Source organism: Sturnira hondurensis, unplaced genomic scaffold (genome assembly GCF_014824575.4).
Source record: "Sturnira hondurensis isolate 20B ecotype Veracruz unplaced genomic scaffold, ASM1482457v3 Scaffold0001872, whole genome shotgun sequence".
Lineage (NCBI taxonomy): Eukaryota > Metazoa > Chordata > Mammalia > Chiroptera > Phyllostomidae > Sturnira > Sturnira hondurensis.
Window position 1 is genome coordinate 23,535,131 of NW_028074503.1, and position 27,087 is coordinate 23,562,217.

At 45.2% G+C, this 27,087-nt stretch overlaps 1 protein-coding gene across 2 annotated transcripts in view; it reads right to left on the reverse strand.

The window, feature by feature from the left end:
• DYM (dymeclin) overlaps positions 1 to 27,087 on the reverse strand; it is a 281,550-nt gene that overhangs the window by 24,652 nt on the left and 229,811 nt on the right. For both annotated transcript variants that reach the window (XM_037034043.1, XM_037034035.1), the window contains exon 16: positions 26,306 to 26,419. In XM_037034043.1, the coding sequence (XP_036889938.1) occupies positions 26,306 to 26,419 (114 nt within the window). The remainder of the gene's footprint in view (positions 1 to 26,305; positions 26,420 to 27,087) is intronic.

Here is a 27,087-nt window from a genome sequence, read left to right on the forward strand (position 1 = left end):
CGTGTGTCTCTGGGGTTCAGATTATGAGCAAAGCCACCAGCCAGCACAGGCTAAGGTCGGCTTTGTGACTCCTCAGTGTATTTTTAGCAAACGGGAGTCGGGACAGTCAAGGGAAATAGTGCGCCCTGATAGGGATTCTTTACCGACGTGGGGACCTACACTCATCAGGGCTCCAAGTGAAGTATCTCCAAAACAGGGCAGCGGGGGGGCCCTAAGGAATTCACTCCGAAACATTATCAAGTTTATCCATTAACTGTCACATAGTTAGTGACACAGGGAGAAGGGACAACAACAGATTACAAAGGGTCTCATTTATAGCATCTTGCCATGGGGACTACTGAGAATTAAGTAAGGCTGTTTCTAGCCGCCACTGCTATCAGTGAGTCAGCAGCCACCTCCCTGGCAGCGCTGACTGCCGTGTGCTCGCTGCGTATCACCTCTGGGCCCGCTCACCCCCCACGAGAGGTCGTAGCTACAGACCAGCCTGCAGCCGAACGCCCTGCTAGTCAGATTTTGTTTTACAAAATGAAATGATTCAGTATGTCAGAATATTTTAGATAATTTAGCCCAGTTCCACTCTTTAAACATATGAACTAGATTATATACTTTGTAATGACTTAACCTTCACTTACCCAAGCATTTTCTATGCCACACTACATGCTTCTCTTTATTTTTGTTCCTTCTAGTTTCACAAAATTTAAACAACAGTCTCTGGTCTCAGTTACAAGGTTGTGCCGCCAGCCAGGTGACTTGTGTCAGTGTCTGAAAGCTTTCATTTTTAAAAAGGAAAAAAAAAATCAGCCCTGAGAAAATGACACTTTTCTCTGAGAGATGAAGATACCAACACGGACAAAATTCCATTCCAAAGGGCCGTCTTTTTAGATCCGCGAAAGGAGCCCCTAGACCCACGCCACGGCCTGCTCCCGACTCCAGCTCAGGGGCTCCCCACTCCAGCCCCTCCCTCGTGGGCGTCCTCAGACCCTAGTGGGGATGGGGGTTCCCACAGCCAGACCCGCAGTGCTGGACAACAATAAAGAGTTAACACGCCTCCTGAACTTTGGAAGAAACCAGATTTCGTCAGTGAGGTTTGGCAATGTGAGAAACCCTGTAACCAATTTCATTTCCTGATAAATGAATGGTCCACAGGGGAAAGTCGGCCAGTGAGTTTCGGAACTGTTGAGAGCTCAGACTTTACTGAAAGACTCCTTGAAGGAGCCAGCCTGTCTGCTGCTTATCACTGCTGAGCCAGCCAGCCCCATGCTAACAGGGCAGCTGCCAGACTCCATTCACAGCGCAGCAAAGCCGGAGAGCGAGGGCTCCTCCAACACGTGGTACCCCTTTAGGGAACGCCACTGCTATCGCATGTCCCTTCCATTCCAGCACGCTTCTTAACCTGCAGGGCTGGAAACACATGCCTGTTGAAACTGTTGGGAGCAGCAGATTTAATGGTCTTTGTCATTTAAACATAAATCCTCCTCATCCAGCCCCAAATAAAATATCCTCAGCATTCAGTTTAGAGGGGGAAAGGCAATGTCTAAAAACAAGCAAACACTCAGATAAGTAAGAGTGAAGTGCGTAAAGTCAGTCTGTGGGGAGTTAGAAAAGGTAGAAAGTACCTCCGGGTACCGGAACATATTTACCTGAAATGCAAAACAGTATAATTAATCACAAGATCATTTACATTTTAGGCTTGAAATGAGTATCTGCATGTTTAAGTCGACTAAAAGGCAATTCTCATAAACATGACCATACATGCTGCATTGATGCTTAAAATTAAAAAAAAATCTTAAAGAGAACTTTTCCCATTCATTCAGAATTGCTCAAAGCATTTACTTTAAAATCTGTTTGCTGAGTTCAAGTGAATTTTTGTCAAAGGTCGACCTGATATCTACAACACCCAACTCGGGCCTGCTTGGAAAACGCACACACCCACTCGGCACAGAACAGCCCAGCGAACACATGAGGCGGGAGAAGGAAAGAAGCCCTAAATAGTGGCTCCAGGCTCTTCATTATAAGAAACAAAGAAAACAAAATCCGAAGCGGGCGAGCTTTCCGGAGGCTCGCAGGCTTGGCCTGGCCGAGCGGAAACCTGGAGCTCATTAGCCTCACCCCTGCACACACGTCACAGCGGCGACGAGGAGACGCTGGAGGGCTGCAGAGGAACAGCCACTTCACCCACGGAGAACCACGCATAAAAAAATTAGGAAGGAGGCCGAGGGCCCCTTAGCTTCCTCTTTAGCCATTCACCTACCCCCTCCGCCAACCTTTCCCATGGTTTTGGGACCACGAGAAGAGCTCTTCCTCTGACCACAGCCTTAGAGCCTTGGGAGCTGGACCACCTCCAGGCCCAGGCCAGGGCGAGAGGTCTGTGCACCCGCTGCTGGGGAGTCGGGGCTGAGTTTGCTTGACTTAGGTCAAATAATGTGACAACAAAAGGAAAAGACCGAAGAGAAAGGGAGTTTCCTAGGCTGTTTTAAAGCCACCTGAGTTGTGACCCTGACCAGCCACAGGAATTGAAAAGCATGGCCAGTTCAACATCAGTCACTCTTTGGTCTTCAGTGTCCAAAATCATGAGGAGAAAACAAAAGCTTCTAGATATTGCGCTTATGAACCACTTCAAATTTTAATTATCTACTCACATATTAATTGCATAGTACTTTTAAATTCAGAAAATAAGCAAAACTGGAAAAATGGAAAGGTTTGAGACTGGTGCTCATTACCTGCAGTAGGACAATTAGCCTGGTTCACAACATGAAAACTGAGTTATCTGAAGGATAATCATCAGTGCTTTGTAGAACAGAGCTCTAAACGACTACTGAGTTTAATGGCCAAAAGCACAGTGAAGGCCTTTAATCTCAGGAACTGTTTCTTGTAAGTATTCTGCAAAGCACGTGAGTTGCTTGTACATTAAGTTCCAAGCGCACTGAGACTCTCTCCCGAATGCGTGGCTTTCAGACCGTCTCAAATTCAGAAGCTGCATGGGGGGCAGTGGGAGCCGGCAGGGAGGGAGTGGAAGGCTTGCTGAGCGGTCATGGGGAGGCTGCAGCAGGCAGGCCCGAGGCCTGGGCTCACAGAGCTCTGATAAGGAGCACGGGGAGGCGGGCAGGGCAGGCTTTCCCTCAGATACTCATCGGCTAAAAATCCAGGTCAGGGCCGTTACTGCGGCCTCCTGGGTGACAATCGGTGTGGTTTGTAGAATCAGACAACGAATGGGGACCTTCCATCCCAGGGTCTGGACCGTTGGGAACCAGCGGTGCTCTCTGTCGGGGGCGGGGGTGGGGGGTGGGGGTGGGGGTGGTGACCAGGAAAACTGCCCCCTTCAGTTTGCGTCTCCTCCCTTCACGGTTGTTTTCCATCACCGTGAGTCACAGCGCTTTCCTGTCTGAGAGCTGAGTGTGTGGCCCGGAGGAGGGAGGCCCCGCTGCGTGGGCCGGGGGCGCAGCAAGCCTGAATGTGGGGTAGTCTCCCACTCCCAAGAATCAGAGTCACTTGGAAATGTTTAATCAAAGGGGCGAGCACATACGGCCACCGCCCCCAGCTGAGAGAACGGAGGCTCAGAGATTTAGCGAAGGACAGACAAACAGGCAGTCAAGGAGGGTCAAGAGGAAAACACATTTCTGGATCCTGACTTGGGAAACTGGCTACACTGCGGACATGAAACTTCATCCATGTTTTGATGATGGCGGTAGCGGGTAATGCCATAAAATGTCAGAATTTTTCCAACACTGAGAATTCAAAACATTTACTACTGTGAGTCTTGGAAACAGGGAATGGCGGCTGGAGCTTTGAGGTGGGGAAGCAGAGGGGTCAGAAGAATGTTTACTCTGTTTTATGGAAAAAAAATTTATGGAGTGCTCTTTCCCGTGGAAGGCATAATTATTATATTCTGCTGGGAAGCATTTCTGGCCAGTTTACAGTAAGGAGCTGATATAACACGGGCAGAGTTTAAACTCCACGCAATTACAAGCTTGCTAACAGGGTTTCCTCTGATGAGGCTGTGACACTGTTTACCCTCCGCTTCAACACAGCAATGTCAGCAACGTGTCAGCAGGGGCACCCCGTCAGTGCAGAAGCAGAAGAGCACTAAATCGAGTTTTGTGCAAGCAAAGCAAAGCTAACAAACAAACAAACCCGACCCACCCTTTATCTTACTACTCAAAGTCAGTAAATATTTTCATTTTGGGGGGAATCATCTTTCTGTCTCTCTGCGTGTGTACAAATATAAATGTGAAAATAGTCACAATCATCTGAAAAGTATAACAATGTTTTGAGTCTGGAAGACACACTAAGGGAAACTGCCCTGCCTTTCTTGTTCTAGACGACACTACAAATTATCTCCTCCTTTTGGTTTACTAGCTACAAAGATGATGCCAGAAGTAAACCACCGAAATACGTCTTGGTAAAACATGCTGCTGTACTGTTCAGGTGATTCGCACCTCCAAAGTAACAGCAAGTGCTGGGCTGTGTAGGCTTTGGGACAAAGGGCCACACCAAGTGATTTTTCTGCAGCCGTTTTACACTTTATATGAAGAGTTATCCTATAAAAATGTAGTAAGAATATAAAGTGCCGAATGTTCACATCTTGAAGACACAGGAAGGAGTGAGTGAGTTGCACGTCCTGCTTTCAAATGACCTTTGGGGGTCCTGAGTAAGTGTGGCGTCAGTTACTCCCAGAATTCTTCCTGGCAGAACCACAGACAGGCTGTGGATGCCACCAGACAGACACACCACCGCCGCCACACCTGGTAACTTTCTGACAGACAACATGCTTCGATGGAAAACCTTCCTTCTCATTCTACCCACAGAGCTTGGTTTCTGAGGGTGGGCTTTATGGAGCTCCTACTCCGTCGCAAGGACTAGTCCTGGGTGGTTGGAGGGGGATAAGAAGAAGGGGTCCAGAGTCTTCTGTGGGAGCCTAGCGCACAAGTATTTTTCAGATCTCTGTCTGGCCAACCCTTTTCTCCTTGGCTTGTTCTACCAAATGCCGACAGAGGGACGGGGAAATCTCCCAAGGATGACAGTGAAACTGGCGATCCTTCCCTTTAATTCTTCATGATCTGAAGCTGTGATTGGTGCGCATGTTACAACTAGGACGTCTTCTTGCTGAATCGTCCTTTCAGTTGTTATAAGGAGCCCCTTTCACCGTAGGTTTTGTTACGAAATCTGCACTATCTGATGCTAATCCAGCCACTTAGGGGCTCACTGTGTGCAGGTGCCTCTTTCCTTCTGTCGTTCGCTTTCAACCGATATTTTTGTACTTAAAGTACATGCTCTGCAAACAGGGCCTTTTGGGTTCTCCATTTTATTCTAACAATCTCGGCTTTTCAACGAGTGTTTTGTGCACTAAAATTTAACGTAATTGCTGGCACAGTTAGGACTGCGTCTGTCACCCTGTTGTTTGTTTTCTGTCTGAATATTCTGTTTTGTTCCTTTGTTCCTCTTTTCCTGGCTTGGAGAGGTGTTACTTGAGTATTTTTTAGATTTATATTTCAATTTTTCTGTTGGATTTTTAGCTATACATTCTAAATTTCATTTTTACAGTGGCCGCCCTAGAGATGATAATATACATCTTTAACTTTTCACTGTTGATTTAAAGATCATAGTAATTTACTACTTCATGTAAAATACAGAACATCACACAGGGCCACACTGTCCATCCTGCCACGTCCTTCACACGACAGTTGGTGTTCACCCAGGTATGTACCATTTCTGGTAAATACTCATTCTTTTTTGGAAATCGGAGTTTCTACTTGTTATCATTCGCATTCAGCCCAAAGAATCTCCTTAGCAGTTTTTATAACGCAAGTGTGCTGGTGACAAGTTCTCTTAGTTTTCTTGTATCTGGTAATGTCTTTATTTCATTTTTTGTTCTCAAGTAATCTTTTCATTGGATACAGAATTCTGGGTTGTCAATTGTTTTTCTTTCACACTTTAAAGATTTTATTTCATTCTGTTTGAGGCTCTGTGATATGTAACAGGAAAGGCTGTGCTAACTGGGGTGCGGTTGTCCGGTGTGTCCTGTGCCATCTTGCTCTTGGTCTTCATCACTGGCTTTGGCACTTTTGACACAGTGGGCCTTGACGTGGGATTCTCTGTGTTTACTGAGCTTGGTGTTAGCATTTCGTATCTGCGAATCTCTGTCTTTTTTTCCATTTGGTTCTATTTTATTGTTCATGTTCATCAGCTGAGACTTCTTGTTTCTCTGCTGAGCTTTTCATGCACTGAAAACATGTTTCATGCAAGGAAAACACAAGGAAAGTTACAGTAACTGCTTTAAGGCCCATGTCTGTTAGTTCCAACATCTGGTTCATCTTGGGGTTGAACTCAATTGATTTTCTTTTAAGTAGAGAATGTGTTCCATTTTCTTGGTGCCTTGGATGCCGGGAAATTTTGGACTGCATCCTGAATAATATTAAGTTGTGGAGATTCTTGTCTGGCCTTGAACTGCAGACTCTATTTCGTGTAGCTGCTCCAGTCTCCGTTCAGGTCTTTTGTCTTTAGCTGGGCTGCTTCAAGTCTAGTCTACAGATGTGTGGGTCAAGCTCTAGCCAGAGGTGTGGGCAGACAGAGTTTAGGAGTCCCCTTACCTCTTCCTCTTCTGGGATTCCTCCACAATTTCCAGACCTCACGGGTTCTCAGCTTCTCTTTTCTGGTTCTCAAAGCCAAAAAGTCGACAGCTTTCCCAATGTGCCCCGTCTTTGCCGCGCGTGCCGCAGACTGCAGTTACCCCAAGTTACAAACCGCAGACACAGGAGGCAAGTTTGCTATTTCCCATCCTCGGAGCACAAGCACGCTCTCCACCAGATCCTTCCTGCTCCTGCTCGCTCTTTATCTACAGGGTGGCAAGTGTGGCCTTCGTTCAGACTTCCGGTCTCTGTTGTCTCCCACACACGGTTCAGGGGCCATTCAGAGACACAAAGATGCAGTTTGGGGATGTCCCTCAGGCTCTTTCCCTTCTGGGATTCCTCACTCCCTCAGCACCCACGCTTTCGCAGTGTTACTTCTAGGATTCCCCAGGCCAGAAAAGCGAAGAGTTTTTCCACCTAAGCCCCTCCTCACCCCACAGAAAACTACAGGGACGGTGCTTGACCCTAGGCTAAAAGGCAGGGACATGGAAACTTACCGAAGAGAGCTCCCCATCTCCCTCCCCTAACTGAGCATAAGCCCCTTGCAGGACTCTGTTTGCTCTATTCACTTCCCAGTACCTTAAACACAGTTGTGTTTGGCGTTATTTGTGGTTATTTGTGTAGGCTCTACAGTTGTTTCTGGAGGGAGTGCCATCTGGGTAGGGCCTCCATCAGTGATACCTAGAAACAGGTATTCTCAAGATGATTTTCAATCACACTGAATTCATTCATTCAATAATACTCTGCAAGGCTATGTATTATCTGGATGCTATGAGGAGGGATATAAACACAGAAAATACAGAACTGAAAGTCAAAGGAGGCTAAAAATATACACATATACATGTCTATATACAAGATATCACGGAAACTTTTATTTTAGCAGCTTAAAATTGGGAATAATCCGAATGTCTTCCAATACAAGAAAGGCTACACGGTGGATGCACAACACTAATGAACGCAGTAACCACTACATCGATGGAAAGGCGGACACTGTGTGTAACAACACAAAGTCTCTCGGTAACAACGTTGAGTAAAAGAAGAAAGGTGCAAAAAAATAAGCTGCATGATTTCATTTATATAAAGTGAAAAAACAGGAAACCGTATTGTTTGGGAATCTACACACAGATGGTAAAATTATGAAGAACTGGACTGTCACCTCCAAGTGACAGTGTTTATTTCTAGGGACTTCTGGGCTGTCGGTAACCTTCCAGTTCTTGATGTGAATGGTGACTGCAGAGACACTCCCTTTACAATCACTCTTGAATGGGCACATCTACAGTCTACGTACTCACCTCTACGGATCACTCACAATTTAAACAGGTAAGAAAGGGGGCTTTATTAGTCCATGGCAGCTTGAGTACATTCTAGACACCAGGCATGGACTTGAACAAGTTGTTATTCTTGTGACTCAATATACTTCTGAAAATGAATATAACATTATGTTCCTTTGAATCTCACTGGAAGACTAGTGAGCAATAATACACTTGCCTAATGCCAAAGAAGAGCTGACTTCAAGTGTTTTCAAAGAACTGTTTCTATTTCAAATGTAACAGGGTCACTTCTATTTGAAAGAGCATAGAAAAATCTTTTTGACGAGCAGAGATCCTTTCTGGACACAAATAATTAGCTTGTAATCAATCACTTCCTTAACACTGGGGTTCTGTGCACTGGGCTTTCCTGAGAGGGGCACACAGGCAGTGATCTTCACAACCCAGTAACTGGCCCTGAATTAGTCAGAGATCAGGAAACCCCCTGAAGTCCTTGTCCAAGTTCACATTTTAAGATGTACTTGAATTAAAGACCATACCATTATTTCTAAATTTTCAAAAATGGATTAGGTTTCCAGAGACCAGTGTGTCGTGTACCCCTACCAACCTCAGAGCTCCCCGGCAGGAATCCTGTAAAGAACCCGGACATGCTGAGTTTCCAGGAAAACAAAAACTGTTACATTAGCTAATTACCTCAAACACACTGTTAAGCATGACCGGTATTCATCTTCTCCAGAAAATGATGCTGGACTCTTGGGGCCCTTAGATCCTCTGAAGTGGACAAATGCAGTACAAAGAAATTCTAACTGACGTGGCCAGACGCTTACCAGCATCCTCCGTGTGATTATCGGAGTGCCCATTGCTGCTCCTCACCCGCCTCACAATGAAGCCACTGTAAAGAAAGCAGTTCTGTCCCCTAATCTGGCTTTGTGTAAGGAGTGACACTGGTGTTTAAGATACAGAACTTTGGTTTCTCTAAAAAAACCTTACGTCAAGAAACTTTTGGGACATATGCCCAGTTGAGAACATTCTTTCAAAAATCACAAGACCCAAATACGATTATTTACTTTTCTTATTCTTTTACTTAAAAAATTCTATGTAGGAAAGCTGAGTTGAGAATACTAATAAAATAAGCAGAACCCACAGAACAAATTATTATAGCCTGTTCATCATTACTTTTACCAGAAATAATTCATTCTTCACTTATCAGCATTAAAGATAAAATAATTTTATCACAACTAACAGCAGAGATTTAAAGATAAAACCACACAGATTGATGTTTCCTTTTCAGTGGAAAAGTATCAACATCTTCCAGAGCTGCCCCTGCCACTTGGCCACTGGAGACCACGGTTTGGAGAACTTGGCAAAAATTCTTTTGCTACAAAATATTTTTAAATTAAGTGTTTTAGCTCTGGCTGGTGTAGCTCAGTGGATTGAGCATGGGTCTGTGAAGCAAAGGGTCGCGGGTTCGGTTCCCAGTCGGGGCATATGCCTGGGTTGCAGGCCGGGTCCCCAGTAGGGGACGTGTGAGAGGTGGCCACACATTGATGTTTCTCTCCCACTCTTTCTCCTTCCCTTCCCCTCTCTATAAATAAATGAGTAAATAAAATATTTTAAAAAATTAAGTGTTTTAGTTTTCATGACTATTCAAGATGCAATGATAAAGACTAAATTTTTATACTCTGGGATCACAAAGTAAAAACTAGGCTTAATCTATTTCTCATCCATTGCAAGGAAATAAAAATATCTTATCAACTGCTTACAAATCTACCATATGTTTAATAAAACAAAAATAATGGGACAGAGTAAACAAATACCGTGTGAGACTGTTCATCAAGAATGGCTATTCTAAAAACAAACACGGCATGAAGCCAGGGCACGTTTGCTGGCATTTCATTACTGTGTAGGAGGAAAGCCCCAGCCCGGCTGAGCGCTCCTTCAGGCAGCAATGGGCACAACTGTTCACACACTGCAGGGAAGACTCCCAACACTGCATGCAGACCCTGTCGAAACCAACCATAGTTAGGTCTATTGTGAATGCTTCCAGTTAGACAAATTGGTCTAACAGTCAAATAGAGTTGTGAGTTTAAAGGAGACAAACATTTATGAGTTGAAAGAAAGACTAACTGAAGTTCATGGCTCAAAGATAAGATGACCTGAAATAACCTCGGTAAGTCATTTAGATTTTCTTTAGTCTGCTTCCTCTCTTGCAAAATGGAAATTAAAATACCTCCTCTGGCTGTTGGGAAGACCGAATGAGAACACCTGTATAAAAATACCTCGCAGAGGGCCTGGCAAAGAGCGAGAGCTCAATAAATATAACTAGATGTTAATGAGTCAAACTGAAAAGCAGATGCAACATTTTAGAAGACCACAGATTGAACTTTTTGCTACTATTTGTCTAATGTGTAAAGTAATTGTGTGACTTCTGGTCAAGATGGCAGCATAGGCAAATGTGGCTCACCTCCTTGCACAACCACATCAAATTACAACTAAAATACAGAACAACCATCACTCAGAACCATCAAAAATCAAGTTGAATGGAAGTCTGGTAAGTACTGAATTAAAGAAACCACATCTATCTAGACTGGTAGGAGGGGTGGAGACACAGAACAGGCTGGTCCCACATCTACATGCCGGGGATACAAATTTGGGAGGGATAATTTGGGAGCGAGGACTCCAGCCTGGAGTCCCACACCAGGCTCCCCAGCCCAGGGTTCCAGTGCCAGGAAGGTAAGTCCCTACAACTTCTGGCTGAAAAAAACAGTGAGGACTGAGTCCACTGGTGGAAGAAACTTCTGGAGGCCCAAGCAGTTCCCTCTAAAGAACCCACACATGGACTTACTCAGACTCACCCCCTCTGGGCTCCAGCAGCTTGAAGGGCACCAGTGGCAAACAGGGAGGAACTGAAGTGGCTGGCATCAAGAAAGGAGCTGGATGAGAGCTTTCTCCCTTACAGAAAGGCAGCCAGAGGCCATTGTTCCTTTTCAGAGCCCTCCCCCCACAGAGCCAGCAGGTAGGTGCCATATCTGAGACTCTACCAATCTGGCTAACACTGTTTGCCCCACCCTGGAGATCCCCGGAGACTCCGTCCCACTCAACTTACAGGCCCACCCAAACTGGTAACCATGACTTTTCCACACGAGTGGCTGATCATGGCTCATGCTTCACAACTTGCTAAGTCCTATCAAACAAGCAACATCTGGCCTCAGTGAGCTCCCAGCCCTGTACCTCTTGCTGAGTGGCCCCAGGCCTGGTCCTAGCAGCAGCCAGGCTAGATTTACAGCTTGGCTTTGCCTAGGAACCTCCAAGCCCAGCACAAGTAGCAGCCATCTCAGATTACTTTATGGCTCATTCAGGGTGGTCCCTGGCAGAACACAGGGTGGGGCTGACCTTGGCTGGCAACACCAGGAAACTCCAGAGTCTGTGCAGCCAGTGAACAGCTACAGACCATGTCAGAGCATCACCCCCATGCCCCTGCACAGCTGATCCCCCACCAAGGGCAGAGGTTGGTGGTCAGTGGTTATAGCCAGTCCTTGCAGCTGACTGGTCTCAGTAAATCCCTCCTATTGATCTGCTGACAGCAATTAAGGCTCAACTACAAGAGAAGGAGGTACTCAGCCCACACAAAGGCTGCACCTCGAGTACCCAGCTTGAGTAATAGGGGAGCTGTGCCACTGGACCCTACAGGACACCTACCACATTACGCCACAGTACCAAGGCATGGAGTCAAAGCAGTTCTACCAAATACATAGAAACAAAACACAGGAAGGCTGTCAAAATGAGGAGACCAAGAAATATGGCCCAAGTGAAGGAACTGAAAAAAATTCCAGAAAAGGAGCTAAATGAAATGGAGATAAGCAAACTATCAGATGCCGAGTTGAAAACACTGGTTATAAGGATACTCAAGGAACTTAGTGAGGGCCTCAACAGCAAAAAAAAAAAAAAAAGATCCAGTCTGTAACCCTAATCCTTCCTTTTAACGGTAGAAGCTAGTCATTTTGATGTTTTGCTCTAATACTGTACAATAGATAAGGAAGGTTGAAGAACCAAAGGAGAAATCAATTATTTTTGCTAAGAGGAAAGAGACATAAGAAATCAAGATGAGGCATGGAGAAGGTAATTTACACAGTGGATATGAATTGAATGAGTTTGGTTCCAGGCCCTGAGCAAGGTCCTGGGGGATGCTTTTTACTGTAATGGAAATACACAGGGATCCACCAGGCACCCTAGGAACGTGTAAGAACATGGAGAAAGAACACCCAAGTCGGCCTGGGTGAATCAGGGTGAGATTCACAGCCTTGAAACATAAGCAGTCCATCTGACAGACCAGACACGAAGCTGTGAGAAGCTGGAAGGACAGGGGCAAGGCAGGAGCACCATGCAGTACGGCACAGATGTCCGAGAACGCTGTCCATTGGGAGATTTGCCAGCAGCTGGGAGCACAAGATCTGTAGGGAAGCAGAACCAAAGGTACACCAGTGGCTACGCTGTGAAGTGACCTGCACGTGGACCAGAGTGGGTGCACGGTGGAGACGCCTCTGGCTGCAGGGCTGAGGATGCCGTGGGAGAGAAAGAGTGTGAAAGTGGGGACACCAGCTCGGAGGCTGTGGTGACAGATGGGGTAAGATGTGGAGAAACGACCAGGACAGGGGAGGGAAAGGAAATGTTCCAGAAATAACGACAATTCATGGAACTTAGGGTCACTTAGGTACTTTCGAGTAGGTGGGAGGTGGCCTGCTAGTCGTGTTCCCACAGGTGGAAATGCAGGAGGGTAGGGGCGTAAGGACACAGCGGAGTGCGGTGGTGGTAGCCGTGCTGGTGGTGCCTGTGTGACCTGGAAGTGGGGCCCCCAACAGTGGGGGTGCACCGCAGGAGCACCCAGAGCCCGCTCTGGAGACAGAGAGCTGACAGAGGTGGAAGACACTTGGGGTGGGGACGGGGAAAGGTTCCCAGGAGAAAAGGAAAAGGTTTTTTAAAGTAAGTCAACATTAATAAGCTATGAAAATAATTTTTACAAATTTAATCTTTACTGTATTTTCCCACTACCATTTAGTCCCTTGTGCTTCCCTCCCCTCAGCAATCACCACACTGTTGCCCGTGTCCATGAGTTTTCTTTCCTTTTTGCTCAGTCCCTCGAAAAACATTCTTGAAATTACAGTTAACTTTCTATATTTCTCTTCATGCAACTAACAATAACAGTGAATGTAACTTAAAAAGTGGATATAAAATAAAGGTTTCAAAAATCACTTATTGTGAAATTGGTTATCTACTTTTAATTCCTACCATTTATCAAGTGTCTTAACTGAATAAAATGAAAAATTCAGTTAATGCCAGTCACTTATGTTATTCCACAGTTCCCTATTTACAGTAAAAGAGAAGTTATCTTCTGGTTAATTCCACCCTGCCCCCTGCCCCCTGTCCCCCACAATGACCTAATTTTTAAATACTAAGTATGATAAAATTCTTAATCCTTCAATTACAGATAATTTATTAAACCAAGAAAAGAGGGAACCTGGAAACTTTACACAGCTGAGTACAAGGCGGTTTGCGAACCGGCACAGCCCTGGGAGAGTCCTGACCATCACCATGACATTGGACTTGCTCCCTGGGAAGTGAAGCGGGCACTGGGGGCATGCCCCGCTGTGGACGCAGTGGGAACTTTGAGCTGTGGCTTCCAACTCAGTTCCCAGAGGACACACTGACTTTATTTATTTCTTTCCAAACCCCAAGGAAGAAATAAGCAGCTTAGGATTTCAGGGCCTGTTCTTTATGTCTCTGTTTACGCAGGACAGTCTGAAAAAAACTAATTCCTTGGTATTGCCTTTCCCAGACTTCATGGAATACCAGTAAGAAGAGGATGTTTAGAATGACATTAACACTATTTACTCTGAACAGCCAAGTTGTTTAACTCTATAGACAGATTTGTCCAAAGAGTATACACTCCCACACAGGACATTATACAACTAGTTTAGAAGGCTATGTCAAATAACATCTGATTGAAAAATATTTTATTTTGTTGAAAGTCAATTACTGCACCATGGACTTGTATATCTTAATGTTTACTTACCCAAAATTGGAAGAATAATTTTTTTACAAATTTGGATTTAGTTCTATGATACAAGAGAAACTTCAAAAACTTGGGCTCATCTTTTTCAGCTGGTATGAGCTGATAAATTTCTCAAGAGTGAGGGGCATTGTGCCCCTCTAAACAACCCAAAAGGTAGGTGAAAAGAACCCTGAATTGTCTTAATTTATATCTGAAGAAAGAAAAAGCCAATAAGCACACACTATTCCACGCTTTCATAAAGGGCTTATTACTGAAACAGCGCTTCCAATGCGAAACATCCTTTTACGTCAGTCTTGCACACAAGCTATTATTACACACCCAACAATTATTTTATCAGCATGTATTAGTAAACGACCCAAAAGACTATTATGCACTGTCATGTGGTATAATACAAATATTATTCAACACACAGCTTGAATTTTCAATCAACTTTAGATATGGCAGTATTCTGTGAATTAAATTCTAGAGGTTTTAAGTGATTCGTTTTATTATAAACACCCAATCCTGAAAGATGATTAAAATAATTGAGATAAAGCTTGATTATAAACAGTCTTTTTTCCCAGTAACATCTGTGGTAATAATGTGCTATCATTTAAACCAACTGAGGATGACTCACCATCTGTGAATAAATAAAATTCTAGTTTCTTTTCTAGTACGGGCCATGCCCCCCTCTTTGGCTGAATCATCCGTCCTCCATCGTCTGTCCCTCTTGCAATCATAGTGGGAGACGATAAGCTGGAGTCATAGTTGCTTTATGTTTCAGAACAAAATTCACTGGCCTACACAAAGGATTTATCCATGACCTTGGCCTCAACAGGATCTTGCTCTAAGTAAGAGTTCTCTGGCCTGGGACCTCCTACAGATCAATGAATCTCTCTCTTTAGCCATAATCCTGAAAACTGAAGAGTTATATTTTTATTTATATGTTACTGTTTCAAATACACAGGACATTTTCTTTCTGAACATAGTATAATAAAAGAACACTGTATTAACATTCAAACATACAGCGTGTACACTATCATTGGTTTTGCTTTAAGGTGTTACGGTCAACTATGAAATTAACCTTCAGTATCCATTACGGCCCACAGAGGGGCTCTTGGGCCAGAGTGTTCACTACAGGGATCAGAAAATAAAGTCTGGAATTAGAATAAGCAGGAAAAAAAGGACTAAAGACACAGTTAGTAAAAGAGAAGCCAAAAGAAGGCAGCTAAGGTTTGCTGCAAGAGCGGGTTAGATACGAAAGAAGACAGGGCATGCCAGCAGGGGGCGGAGCGCCAGCTGCCGGATGCTGTCCCTGGCAGAGAAAGGAGGCGGGGAAAGAGCGGGCAGCGGAAGGAGGGCTACATACAGTTCTAAGAAGAAGGTGGCCTAGCGCCCAGGGTGGGTCATGTTTCCTAAACACCATTCATTAGAAACAGAAAAAAAGGAACCGGGGCTCACTGGAGAGGTGGCTGACTCCAGGGCTGGGCAGGAAAAGCACCAGATGAGTCTGGGCATCTGGCAGCGCCAGAAAATGGAGAGGTGCTCCCAGCAAGGTGGAGGCGAGTCGAAGATGTCAGAGGATTCAGGAACCAACCTGGAGAAGCTCCCAATGGCCACAGCTGGACAATCTGAGCAATGAAATAGATGACAGCAGTGTACTGTAACCCAAAGAGTAAAATACAAATCACCATTAGGAAAACACCACAGTAGCAGTTGTGTAGGTAAGAACCAGTGACAGATGAAAAAATCAGTGGGCAAAAGTTTGAGAAGAAACAGGGTATCAGCAAAGTCTAAGACTCTCAGTCCCGAGACAGTAATCAATTCCAAATTGAAAAAACAACACCCCCCAACCCCAAAGAAAAGAACAAAGAAAGAAAACCAGTTACTTAAAACTGCTCCCTTCCCAACACTGCCCATCCTCCTTCTCTGCCATATTGTTATTTACTGCTGTCTAAAATAGCAAATATTTTACTTATTTCTATCCCCCCACAAACAAATAAGCTCCACTTCGTCTATCGCTGTATCCACAGTCTAGACTAGTGCCTGACACAGTTAAATCAATTACAATTACTAAGAAGATGGTGGAATAAAAATCAGAAAAGTAGGCCTGGATACAGACAATTTTACTTCTAAATTCTAGAAGGTCCGCCCATTCCCTCCTCTTCAGCGAATATAGATCTTCAGTCTAATGCTCTCCCAACTGAGCTACCACAGTGGCTGTGTTCTTCAGTGAGTATGAAGTGAGCATTTCATTCATATTCTCATTACACTATTGAGCAACTACTATGTACAAGAGAGACTTCAAGGGGATGCAAATGAGTAAGACATGATTTCTGTTCTCAAAAAAGTTATAGGTGAATGGGAGAGAGAAAACATTTTAACAACTATATACAAGGCAGAAAAGGACAGGAGTCTCAAAATGTAAAAATATAAAATGCTGCGTGTGTACTTCTGGTCAAGATGGTGGCACAGGTAAACACGGCTCACTTGTTCCCACAACCACATCAAATTACAACTAAAATACAGAACAACCATCACTCAGAGCTGTCAGAACTCGAGTTAAATGGAAGCCTGACAACTACAAAATTAAAGAAGTCACATCCATCCAGGCTGCTAGGAGGGGAGAAGACGTGAAAGGGCTGGTCCCACATCCACGTGTGTGGATAAAAATGTGGGAGGGATAACTCAGGAACAAGGAGTCCCAGCCCCACACCAGGCTCCCCAGCCCAGGGTTCCAGTGCCAGGAAGGTAAGTCCCCACAACTTCTGGCTGAAAAAAAAACCAGTGAGGACTGAGTCCACTGGTGGAAGAAACTTCTGGAGGCTCAAGCAGTTCCTTCTAAAGAATCCACACATGGACTTACTCAGACTCACTCCCTCTGAGCTTCAGCACAGGGTAGCAGCTTGAAGGGCACCAGTAGCAAACAGGGAGGGACTGAAGTGGCTGGCATCCACTTCAGTGGGAGTTGGGAGTCAGCTTTCTCCCAGACAGAAAGGTGGCCAGAGGAATTGTCTTTTTATAGAGCCCTCCCCTCACAGAGTCAGTAGGTGGGTGCCATATCTGAGACTCTACCAATCTGGCTAACACTGTTTGCCCTGCCCTGGAGATCCCCTAAAACTCTGTCCCATCCCAGCTGTTAACCATGACTTTCTCACATGAATGGTTGGTCATGGCTCCTGCTTCACACTTTCTACATCAAACTAGCAACATCTGGCCTCAGTGAGCTCCCAGCCCCGTACCTCTTGCTGAGTGGCCCCAGGCCTGGTCCTAGCAGCAGCCAGGCTAGATTTACAGCTTGGCTTTGCCTAGGAACCTCCAAGCCTAGCACAAGTAGCAGCCATCTCAGATTACTTTATGGCTCATTCAGGGTGGTCCCTGGCAGAACATAGGGTGGGGCTGACCTTGGCTGGCAACACCAGGAAACTCCAGAGTCTGTGCAGCCAGTGAACAGCTACAGACCATGTCAGAGCATCACCCCCATGCCCCTGCACAGCTGATCCCCCACCAAGGGCAGAGGTTGGTGGTCAGTGGTTATAGCCAGTCCTTGCAGCTGACTGGTCTCAGTAAATCCCTCCTATTGATCTGCTGACAGCAATTAAGGCTCAACTACAAGAGAAGGAGGTACTCAGCCCACACAAAGGCTGCACCTCGAGTACCCAGCTTGAGTAATAGGGGGGCTGTGCCACTGCACCCTACAGGACACCTACCACATTACGCCACAGTACCAAGGCATGGAGTCAAAGCAGTTCTACCAAATACATAGAAACAAAACACAGGAAGGCTGTCAAAATGAGGAGACAAAGAAACATGACCCAAATGATGGAACTGATCAAAACTCCAGAAAAAGAGCTAAACAAAGTGGAGATAAGCAATCTACCAGATGTAGAGTTCAAAACACTGGTTATAAAAATGCTCAAGGAACTTAGTGAGGACCTCAGCAGCATAAAAAAAGGCCCAGTCAGAAATGAAGGACACACTAACTGAAATAAGGAATAATTTACAGGGAAACAACAGTAGAGTGGATCAAGCTGAGAATCAAATCAATGATCTGGAACACAAAGAAGTAAAAAAACACATGGCTAAGGAACATCAACAAAATGGAAAGGGAACCAACCATATGGGAAAACATAGTTGCCAATGACACCTCAGACAATGGTTTGATCTCCAAAATACATAAAGAACTCACACGACTACACACCAGAAATTTATGCAATCCAATTAAAAAATGGGCAAAGGACCTGAACAGACACTTCTCCAAGGAGGACATACAGAGGATCCATAGACACATGAAAAAATGCTCAACATCACTAGCCATTAGAGAGATGCAAATTAAAAGCACAATGAGATACCACTTCACACAGGTCAGAATGGCTATCATTAATAAATCAACAAACAACAAGTGCTGGCGAGGTTGTGGAGAAAAGAGAACCCTAGTACACTTGGTGGGAATGCTGACTGATGTAGCCACTGTGGAAAACAGCATGGAATGTCCACAAAAAACTAAACACGGAACTGCCTTTCTATCCAGTGATCCCACTGCTGGACTATACCCTAAGAATCCTGAATCACCAATTTGAAAGAACCTATGCACCCCAATGTTCATAGCAGCATTACTTACCATAACCAAGTGCTGGAAAAAGCCTAAGTGCCCATCAGTAAATGAGTCAATCAAAAAGCTGTGGTACATTTACACAACAGAATACTATGCAGCAGAAAGGAAGGAAAAGAAGGAAGGAAAAGAAAGAAGGAACTCCTACCCTTCGTGACAGCATGGCTGGAACTAGAGATCATTATGCTAAGTGAAATAGGTCAGGCAGTGAGAGACAAATACCATATGATCTCAGCTACAAGTGGAACCTAGTCAACTAAAGAAACAAATGAGCAAAATAGAACCAGAGACTTGGAAATAAAGAACTGACAGTGAGCAGGGGGGAGTGGGGTATGAGGGATATTGGAGGAACTAAGGAAAAGGGGCAAGCAAAGGAACACAAATAGAGGACTCACGGGCATTGACAATAGGGGGAGTTGACTGTGGGAATGGGAAGAGATGGGGTGAGGGTGATCAACAGGAAAAAAGGTGGGACAACTGTAACTGAACAATAACAAACAAACAAACAAACCAATCAGAAAAAGAAGAAAAAAGAATCCCCCCAAAGAAGGACTGTGTAAGCAGTCTGAATCAACTTTAAGTATTCCAACATTTGCCTCATAGGGGTGGCAGAGGGAAGAGGAAGAGCAAGAAACTGGAAATCTATTTGAAAAAAACAATGAAAGGAAACTTCCCTGATTTGGTGAAGAGAAGAGACATGAAAGTCCAGGAAGCACAGGTAGTCCCAAACAAGACGGATGCAAAGAAGCCCACTCCAAGACGCATCATAATTAAAACATTGAAGGTTAAAGATAAAGAGAGAATCTTAAAAGCAGCAAAAGAAAAGCAGTTAGTTACCTACAGGGGAGTTCCTATATGACTGTCAGGTGATTTCTCAAAAGAAACTTTACAGGCTAGAAGAGACTGGAAAGAAATATTCAAAGTCACTAAGAGCAAGGACCCATAGCCAAGATTATTCTACCCGGAAAAGCTATCATTCAGAATAGAAGGGTAGATAAAGAGCTCTTCAGAGGAGGAAAAAAACTAAAGGAGTTCATCATCACCAAACCATTATTATATGAAATGTTAAAGGGAATTATTTAAGAAAAAGGCCAAAACTATGAACAATAAAATGGCAAATAATATGTATCTACCAACAACTGAATCTAAAAACAAGCTAAGCAAACAAGAAAAACAGAGACAAAAAAAAAAGAAAAAAGAAAAAGAAAAACAGAGACAAAGTCATGGACATGAAGAATGTTTTGATGGTCGCCAGATGGAAGGAAGGTGTGGGGGAATGGGTGCAGAGTTGAGGGGATTAAGAAATAGGTAGTTACAGAGTAGCCATGGGGACATAAACTACAGCCATGGGGAAATAAATAGGAATGGAGTAGCCAAAGATCTTTAATGCGTAACCCATGGACATGAACAATGGTGTGGCAATTGCCTGAGGGATGGGAATACTGGTGGAGGGGGACAGAAGGGAAAAATTGGGACAACTGTAATAATATAGTCAATAAAATAAAATAAAAAATAAAGTGCTTTGGGTATTAGAGGAATAAAAGGACAGGTTTCACAAAAGTCGTTAACTTTATCAAAGCCTTTATTGAATGCTTACGATTTAGATAAGCAAAAAGCAAAGGGCTGGGACATTGATATACTGGAAAGACAGATTTGTGTAAGCAAATCTAAAAATTCAAATAGGATGACGTAAAAGGCACAGGCAGTTGTGGCTGGCTGCGGTAGTGGGTGGATGTGGGGAAGTGCGGAGAGAAGCCTGTAAACAGCAAATTGGGGTTAGACTGTGGATGGTCTAGAATTCCTCTCTCAGGATCACGGACTTTATCTGGTAGCTACAGGGCATTGACCTCTATGTATTTTTGAATAGGAGGAGGATATTACGGGAGCACTGCTCTACAAAAAGTTAGAGAATTTTAGAAGGCAGAATTCTAGATCTTAATGGGAAAATGAAGACAACTACACTTTAACAACAATAAAAAATGCAAAAAAATTTCAAGAAATCTTTGGGATCATCCTGTTTAATTTTTTAAAAAGGGTTTTATCTATTTATTTTTTAGAGAGAAAGGAAGGGAAAGAGAAAGAAACATTTCTGTGCAAGAGAAACGTCAATTGGTTACTTCTTATACACCCCCAACCAGGGACCTGGCCCATAACCGAGGCATGTGCTCTGACCCGGAATCAAACTGATGACCTTTTGGTTCCTAGGACGACGCCAAACCCACTGAGCCACACTGGTCAGGGCCTATTTAACTTTTTACAACAAATTCTTTCAACCTTTTCCCTAATGTTATTATTTGAGTTCCCTTGCCATCTGGTGTTCTTCTTACATTTGCCGTGGTGACTATATTGTGACTACTTCATTGTTTAATGAAGTCACGTATGAACTGCTAAACTACTTTGGTCATCAAAAAGCATTCCCTTAGGTTGAACTAATACCTGTCTGGGTTCAGTTTGCTCCCCACTGTCCTGTGGGACAAAATGAAAGGCTTGGTACCTCTCTTACAGCATAATCATTCAAGTGGGGATTCTTCCTGTTGCTTCACCAGTTTATTTTGTTCTAATGGCTCATTGTTGGCCACTCAAGCATCCCAGGGCCCGAAAGCCTAAAAGCGACGTTTCCTAGGATCTCTTCAGGAAGGGGTTGGGTTAGACTGTGGCAATGAGAGGAACTTGAGGGGCTCTCAGAAGACAGGGGAGAACCAGAGGTCACTGCTGCTCTGCTAACAGTAGTGGGCAGGCCAGTAGGCCTCCATGGAAGGGAAGCCGTGGCGGGGCGTCTAGCCATCTTCCCGCAGGGCCCACGTGGATGCTGCAGGAGGCCAGGTCATCAGTGATGACACTGCTGCCACTTCTGACTTCCTGAAAGCCAGCAGTGGTTCCTGGCTCCCCGAGGCCTTTCAACAATTTCCCTTCTGTTTGAAACAAGGGATTTGGATTTAATTTCCCTGACAGGTTTGGTAGGGAAAATAGAAGCTACTCACTCTAACTCAAGTTTAAAGGATTTCATATGGAAAATACAGGCTTAGGCAACTGCAGGAAAAAATAAGGTGCGCAAAGGTCAGGGAGGCTGCAAAGGAACAAAGCACTGGAGCAGGTGGTTCTCAGTGCTCACGGCAAGTTGCTGCAAACCGCAGTCCCTCTGGGGAGCCGCCAACGACCTCTGGTATCTATGGCAGTGAGCCAGGTGAAGGTAGAATCTTTCTCCCTCTGGAGAAAAATGGCTTCTTCTCTTCAATCTCCCAAATCTCATAGAAGTGCCTTTCTTTGGCGGATTAACTCAGAGCTACACAGCAGGGAGGATGCTGGGAGATGCATTCTGGCTTCTCTGTGTGTAGAAGAGACTGGAGAGGGGGGTGATGGTGAGGCAGAGGTGACAATAAACACTCCAGCACAAAGGTAATGCTCTTTGTTGTTTGCAGAGGACGACCTGTGGTTGGATAGTCGACGCTTTTCTTTTTCAGGTTCTACACCCTTCCTGAATCATTTTTCTTAGGAGGCATATCCCAATTTTGGGGAAGTTGTGGTTCTTCTAGCGTACCAATCTGACTATGCTGTCTGCTATTATGAACTGAAAGGTGACCTCTTTGTCATAAATGAACTTTCTCATCAAAGATATTCCCATCAACTGTAATTTAATATAAAAAATAAAGATATCCTCAGATGAATAATTTTTCCTTATTGTTTCTTGTATCTTCTGAGAGAGAAAACTATTCTCAAGAATTTATGCAGTTTTGTGCTTTGTGGAGAACAAGAATTTTGCATATGCACAAACAGAATTATACTTTAGGAATGGAAAGGTTCTTAAAAGTCACATGGTTGGATTTTCCAACCAATACTGGAGTGTTTACAATTGGGATGATAAAAATAATCACACATGTGCTCCGTACTTTTTGCTCTTGTGGCCAATGGCAGGCATTGCTGATGTATCTTAGCACTCTTTCTGCTGAACCTGAGCGCAACCTTGGAACCCTCCTCCACTCACGGCTCTAGCCAGTCAGGGCCAATGGTTAAGAGCCGCGTCCCTGCCAAGTGGTGACTAGCCTATTCCTCTAACATCTCTATCCAGTGAGAATGAATGCATCACTTCCCAAAAGTTGCCTACTTCAACTGTAAATAACTACATCTGTTAGAAAGTTCTTCCTTATATGGACCGCAGTGCAGGTCCCTGTATATAGTTTCTGCCCACTTAGGTCCTATTCCTAAGAAGACAAGGAACAAGTCCAAATCTGCTTTCATAAACAATTCGTCCAGTACTTGAAGATGAGCCTCTTCTAAGGAATCTTCTTAACTGTATGAGTTCCTCTGGTCACTTCCTGTGTTCCTTCACAATTCTGGTGATTCTCTGAGTTTTCCAGATTGTCTTAAGGTGCGGCATCCGAAAGCTGGCTCTGTGTTGTACAAGCAGCCTCGACACACTAGGAGCACACTCATGCCGGGGCACTGCTGAGTTGCACAACCTTTAGCAGAGTAAGGCACCTAACTGTAACAGCCTCGGCCGGCCAACACCTGAAAGCTGTCCCTGAGACCCACACAGACCAGTCCAAATCCACTTTCATCAACAGTCCCTCCAATACGTTAACAGCCCAGTTCTTTAACCGGCCCATGAGAACCATGTTCAGCCCCCAGTCTCTGGAGCTCCTGTAATCAGTGGAGACAGCAGCTCTCTCCTGGGAGGACTCTGCCCTCCTCCACCCCCCAGACAATTTCCTGAACTGATTCTACCAGCGCTTCAACCTTATTGCCATGGCCAAGGCAAACGACAGTCTTCTAACTGGCCTCTCTGCTTTCATGGTCTCCTCGTAGTCCAGTCTCAGCTCAGCACTCGGGTAAGACTATCAAACATACGCCACATCACGCCGCTTCTCAGCATCTTGCAGTGGCTCTCCGTTTCCTGCACCTTCTGCCCCCCAATCCTGAGTTCCCGGCCTACTACTCTCCCCCTTGTCTGCGCAGCACTAGCTGCTCTGGCTCCTTGTTATTCCTTCAACGTGCCTGGCACGGGGCCCTTGCAGGGCCTCTTTTTACTACCTGGGAGTCTCCTCTAAATCAGCATGCTTAACTCGCACCTCCTTTTTATCTTTGCTAAATGTTAAATGTTGCCCAGATCATTCTTTGTAATTCTACAGCTTTCTTCTACCACACCCTCACCAATACTCCTCAACCCACTGCCTCTGCCCTTTTCTTTCCCATATCACTTAACGCATTCCGGTACACTTCGCTGTTTTGTTATTGTGTTATGCTCACTGGCTCGACTGTTTTGCTATTTACTGTATTACATTCGCTGTTGTCTACCTCCTCTTACTAGACCGTGGGCCCTGTGAGGGCAGCAACCTTTGATCACTGATGGGCCCAAGCATGAGAGCAGGGGCCTGGTAAAGACTCTTTGTCAGTGGGACCTCGTGCCAAGCTCACACCTAATGTGCACACAGTGGCTGGTCACGGCCCAAACATTAGCCCCTCCCTCCAGTCGGCCACCTTCTCCTGTACTTTGGGCTCCATACTGTTCTGTGCTTTCTCTCTCCTTGTCCAAAACGCTGTTCTTCCTCCTTTCCATATCCCACAATGCCTTTCTGAACCCCCATTTCAGGTGACTAAGTTCCCTACACTTTCTGTGCCCACACTGAATCCCCCCCCCTTCCCTCTTCAGCTGAAATCTGGCTCTTCCCTCAGGGCCCCGATTCCCCTGGACAGGTTGGAAAGGGGCTGCTCATTCTTCATTCCTTGGCAATTATTCCTCCTGTCCTCTACCCTTAAGCAAAAAGCTCTGCTCCTCTGAGCCCGGTGCCAGCGTCTTCTCTCTGCGTGGCTGCCACCTGCTGACGCCCACGCCTCGCTCCTGTTCACCGCAGCATTTGGCTCACAGTCCTTCTGTCCACGGCATGGCTCGTCCCTCAAGACTAGGATGCCCACTCGAACCACCTGTCCCTGGCTTCCAGCTCATGACCTGGCCCACTCACACCGACTGTCACTCACGTCCATACCACTCCAGCCCCCGACTCACGGCCAAACCCAGGCCATGTTATCACTGCGTGCAATCTGCTCCACTGTGGACTTTTTCGGTCTAAATACATCGCTCTCCAATCACGATCTCCATCACTCCCACTACGCTGGCTCTGAGCTCACTAAAATCCCTCTTCCCTTGATTCCTCTGTGGGACCCTCTCTTACAGCCGCATGATGGTTCTACTTCTTTTTTGACTCAGTTAGACACTGAGATCCGTCACTTCCCGTGAGCGGCCACTCCACCTGCACGGATTTCCGAGCTGCCTCACATGGTCTAGTTCAAGAAAACTTGAGATAGTGCAGCTTCTCTCCCCACAAACCCAAAAAACTCAGTATAAGGCTGGGGATAATATGAACTCCCTACCTGTACAGAACTGTCAGGAATAAAGTCTCAGCAGGAGTGTCCAGTGAACTGTACTTAGCTCTGAGGCTACTGTGACACGGTGGTGGTGCCATTTCAGCCGACAGAAAAACCTGCCGTCTTTCCCCAGCACTGCGGCCCCGCTGCTGCTACGTGTGCTGGGTGCTGGGTGCTGGGACTTGGTACACGCACTGCGGCCCCGCTGCTGCTACGTGTGCTGGGTGCTGGGTGCTGGGACTTGGTACACGATATGCTGACTGATATGCTGTTGACTGATATGCTATGATGACTGATATGCTGTTTCACACACTCTGCCATTGTAACTGAAAACATTTTCACATCCCACGAGTGTCTCCAGGCATTTGTTAGGCAGTGGGTTAGTGACAGTGCCGAAAAGCACAGTCCCCAAACGGTAACTCTGGAACAGAGTTGGTTGTGAAAAAACACCTTGCAGAAGGCCGAACGTCCACTGTGATGCCCTGTGTTGTTGATCAGGACCGAGTAAAACATTCAGAAGGTAATGTAAGAAAACATTAAAGTATTCAAGAGAAAATATGGTATGATGCTGTACATTCATGCACCCCACCCCAAACCATGACTTTTGCATTGTTTCCTGTGGACAAATTAGTGTGGAAGTGTGCATTTCCTGTTGTGAGATCACCTCAGGAACACAGCTAACACACAATGTAAGTGTCTCCCTGAAATACAGTATCTCCCCCACCTTTTTCACGAAATGCTTCTCTTTCCATAGATGCGCTCAAGCATGCAGCGAATGGCGTGGCAATCACGAGCGGGGACTGTGGAGCCAGGCTGCCTGGGTGTGAACCTCTCAGTTCCGTACACCTCTAGTTTTATGATTTTTACTTACTCAGTGTATCAGTTTACTCATCTGAAAAATCAGGATGAAAAGAATTCCGACCCCTGCCTTCAAGGGCCACTGTGTCGACAGAATAAGTTAATGTACACACAGGACACTTAAGCCCTGTGGAGCACTGAGGAAGCACGAGGCAAGTGTTCACCATTGCTGTAGATGGCAGCATCGCCACCTCCACCTTCCCATCGACCCTCAACGATACAGGGAGGAATTTACTCCACTGGGTTCAAAAATCAGGTGCCCCTTTAGATAAGTTACTCACAATATACACAGTGGTTACTCACAGGATATACAGTGGTAGGGAGAAGTTAGTCCTTCTGCTACCTGGGGAGAACTGTGAGAACCCTTCTTCATCACAGTTCCGTGTATTCGCACACAGCAGATCAGCAACACTGCAAGAGCCTTTTCTAGTGCACATCCTGGGCCCATGCTGTGAGTCTGAATGGAGCCTACCCGGACACTAATATTCACATCAAGTGACACGACAGCATGTGTTTCGTGCGCCAGCCCTACCTTTAGCCTGTCTTTGGGCAGCGCGACAACTCCTTGCTTGATGATCTCCAGCACCCGTTCCACTGACAGCTCAGCCCCAGCCTGCAGCAACCTGGAGCTGAAGAAGGTGATCACCTGGAATGTAAAGCATTGGTTTTGAAACAAGTGGACGGAGGAGATGCATTTTCGGTAGATGCCTTTCTCCTGGAGCAGACAAAGCCATCATTAACTGCACTTCTCAGAGTGCCCTGGCTTTTAATTCGCTAGCTCTCCTAGTGCGGTCCTCTCTATAAAGGGTCTGATGTCTGAATCACAGCCAGCCCCGAATACTCAGGGCTCATCACCCATTCTGTGAATTAAGGAGGCTCCTGAATTCTGCTCTTTCTTGTGCTGCCTTACCTTGCATTAGTATTTCATTTAGAAAGCAGCAACCATCAGAAGGTGGAAAAAGAAAGCTAAAGCTTAAAACCTGTTAGTACTGAGGCTTAACAGCAACTCTAAAAAAAAAAAAAGCTCAATGAGAAAGAAATTGAAGCTAATGGCTAAAATGTTTTGGGCAGTATTTGTAAGCTCAATTTTCCCACAACACTCGTATCCTTAATCACCAGGGATAACAAACAGCAAGATTTAAATTACTCCTGTCCCATGTCACAGCTTAGCCTGCACTCCGCAGCTATGTGGCGACACAGGGGCTTTCTGAACATGACACTGCCCCTTCATATTTGTCACAAAACACTAAAAGAATATCATCATATCTCAGCAAGTCATTTTAACATCAGTGTCAACAAGTTAAAGCAATTGTA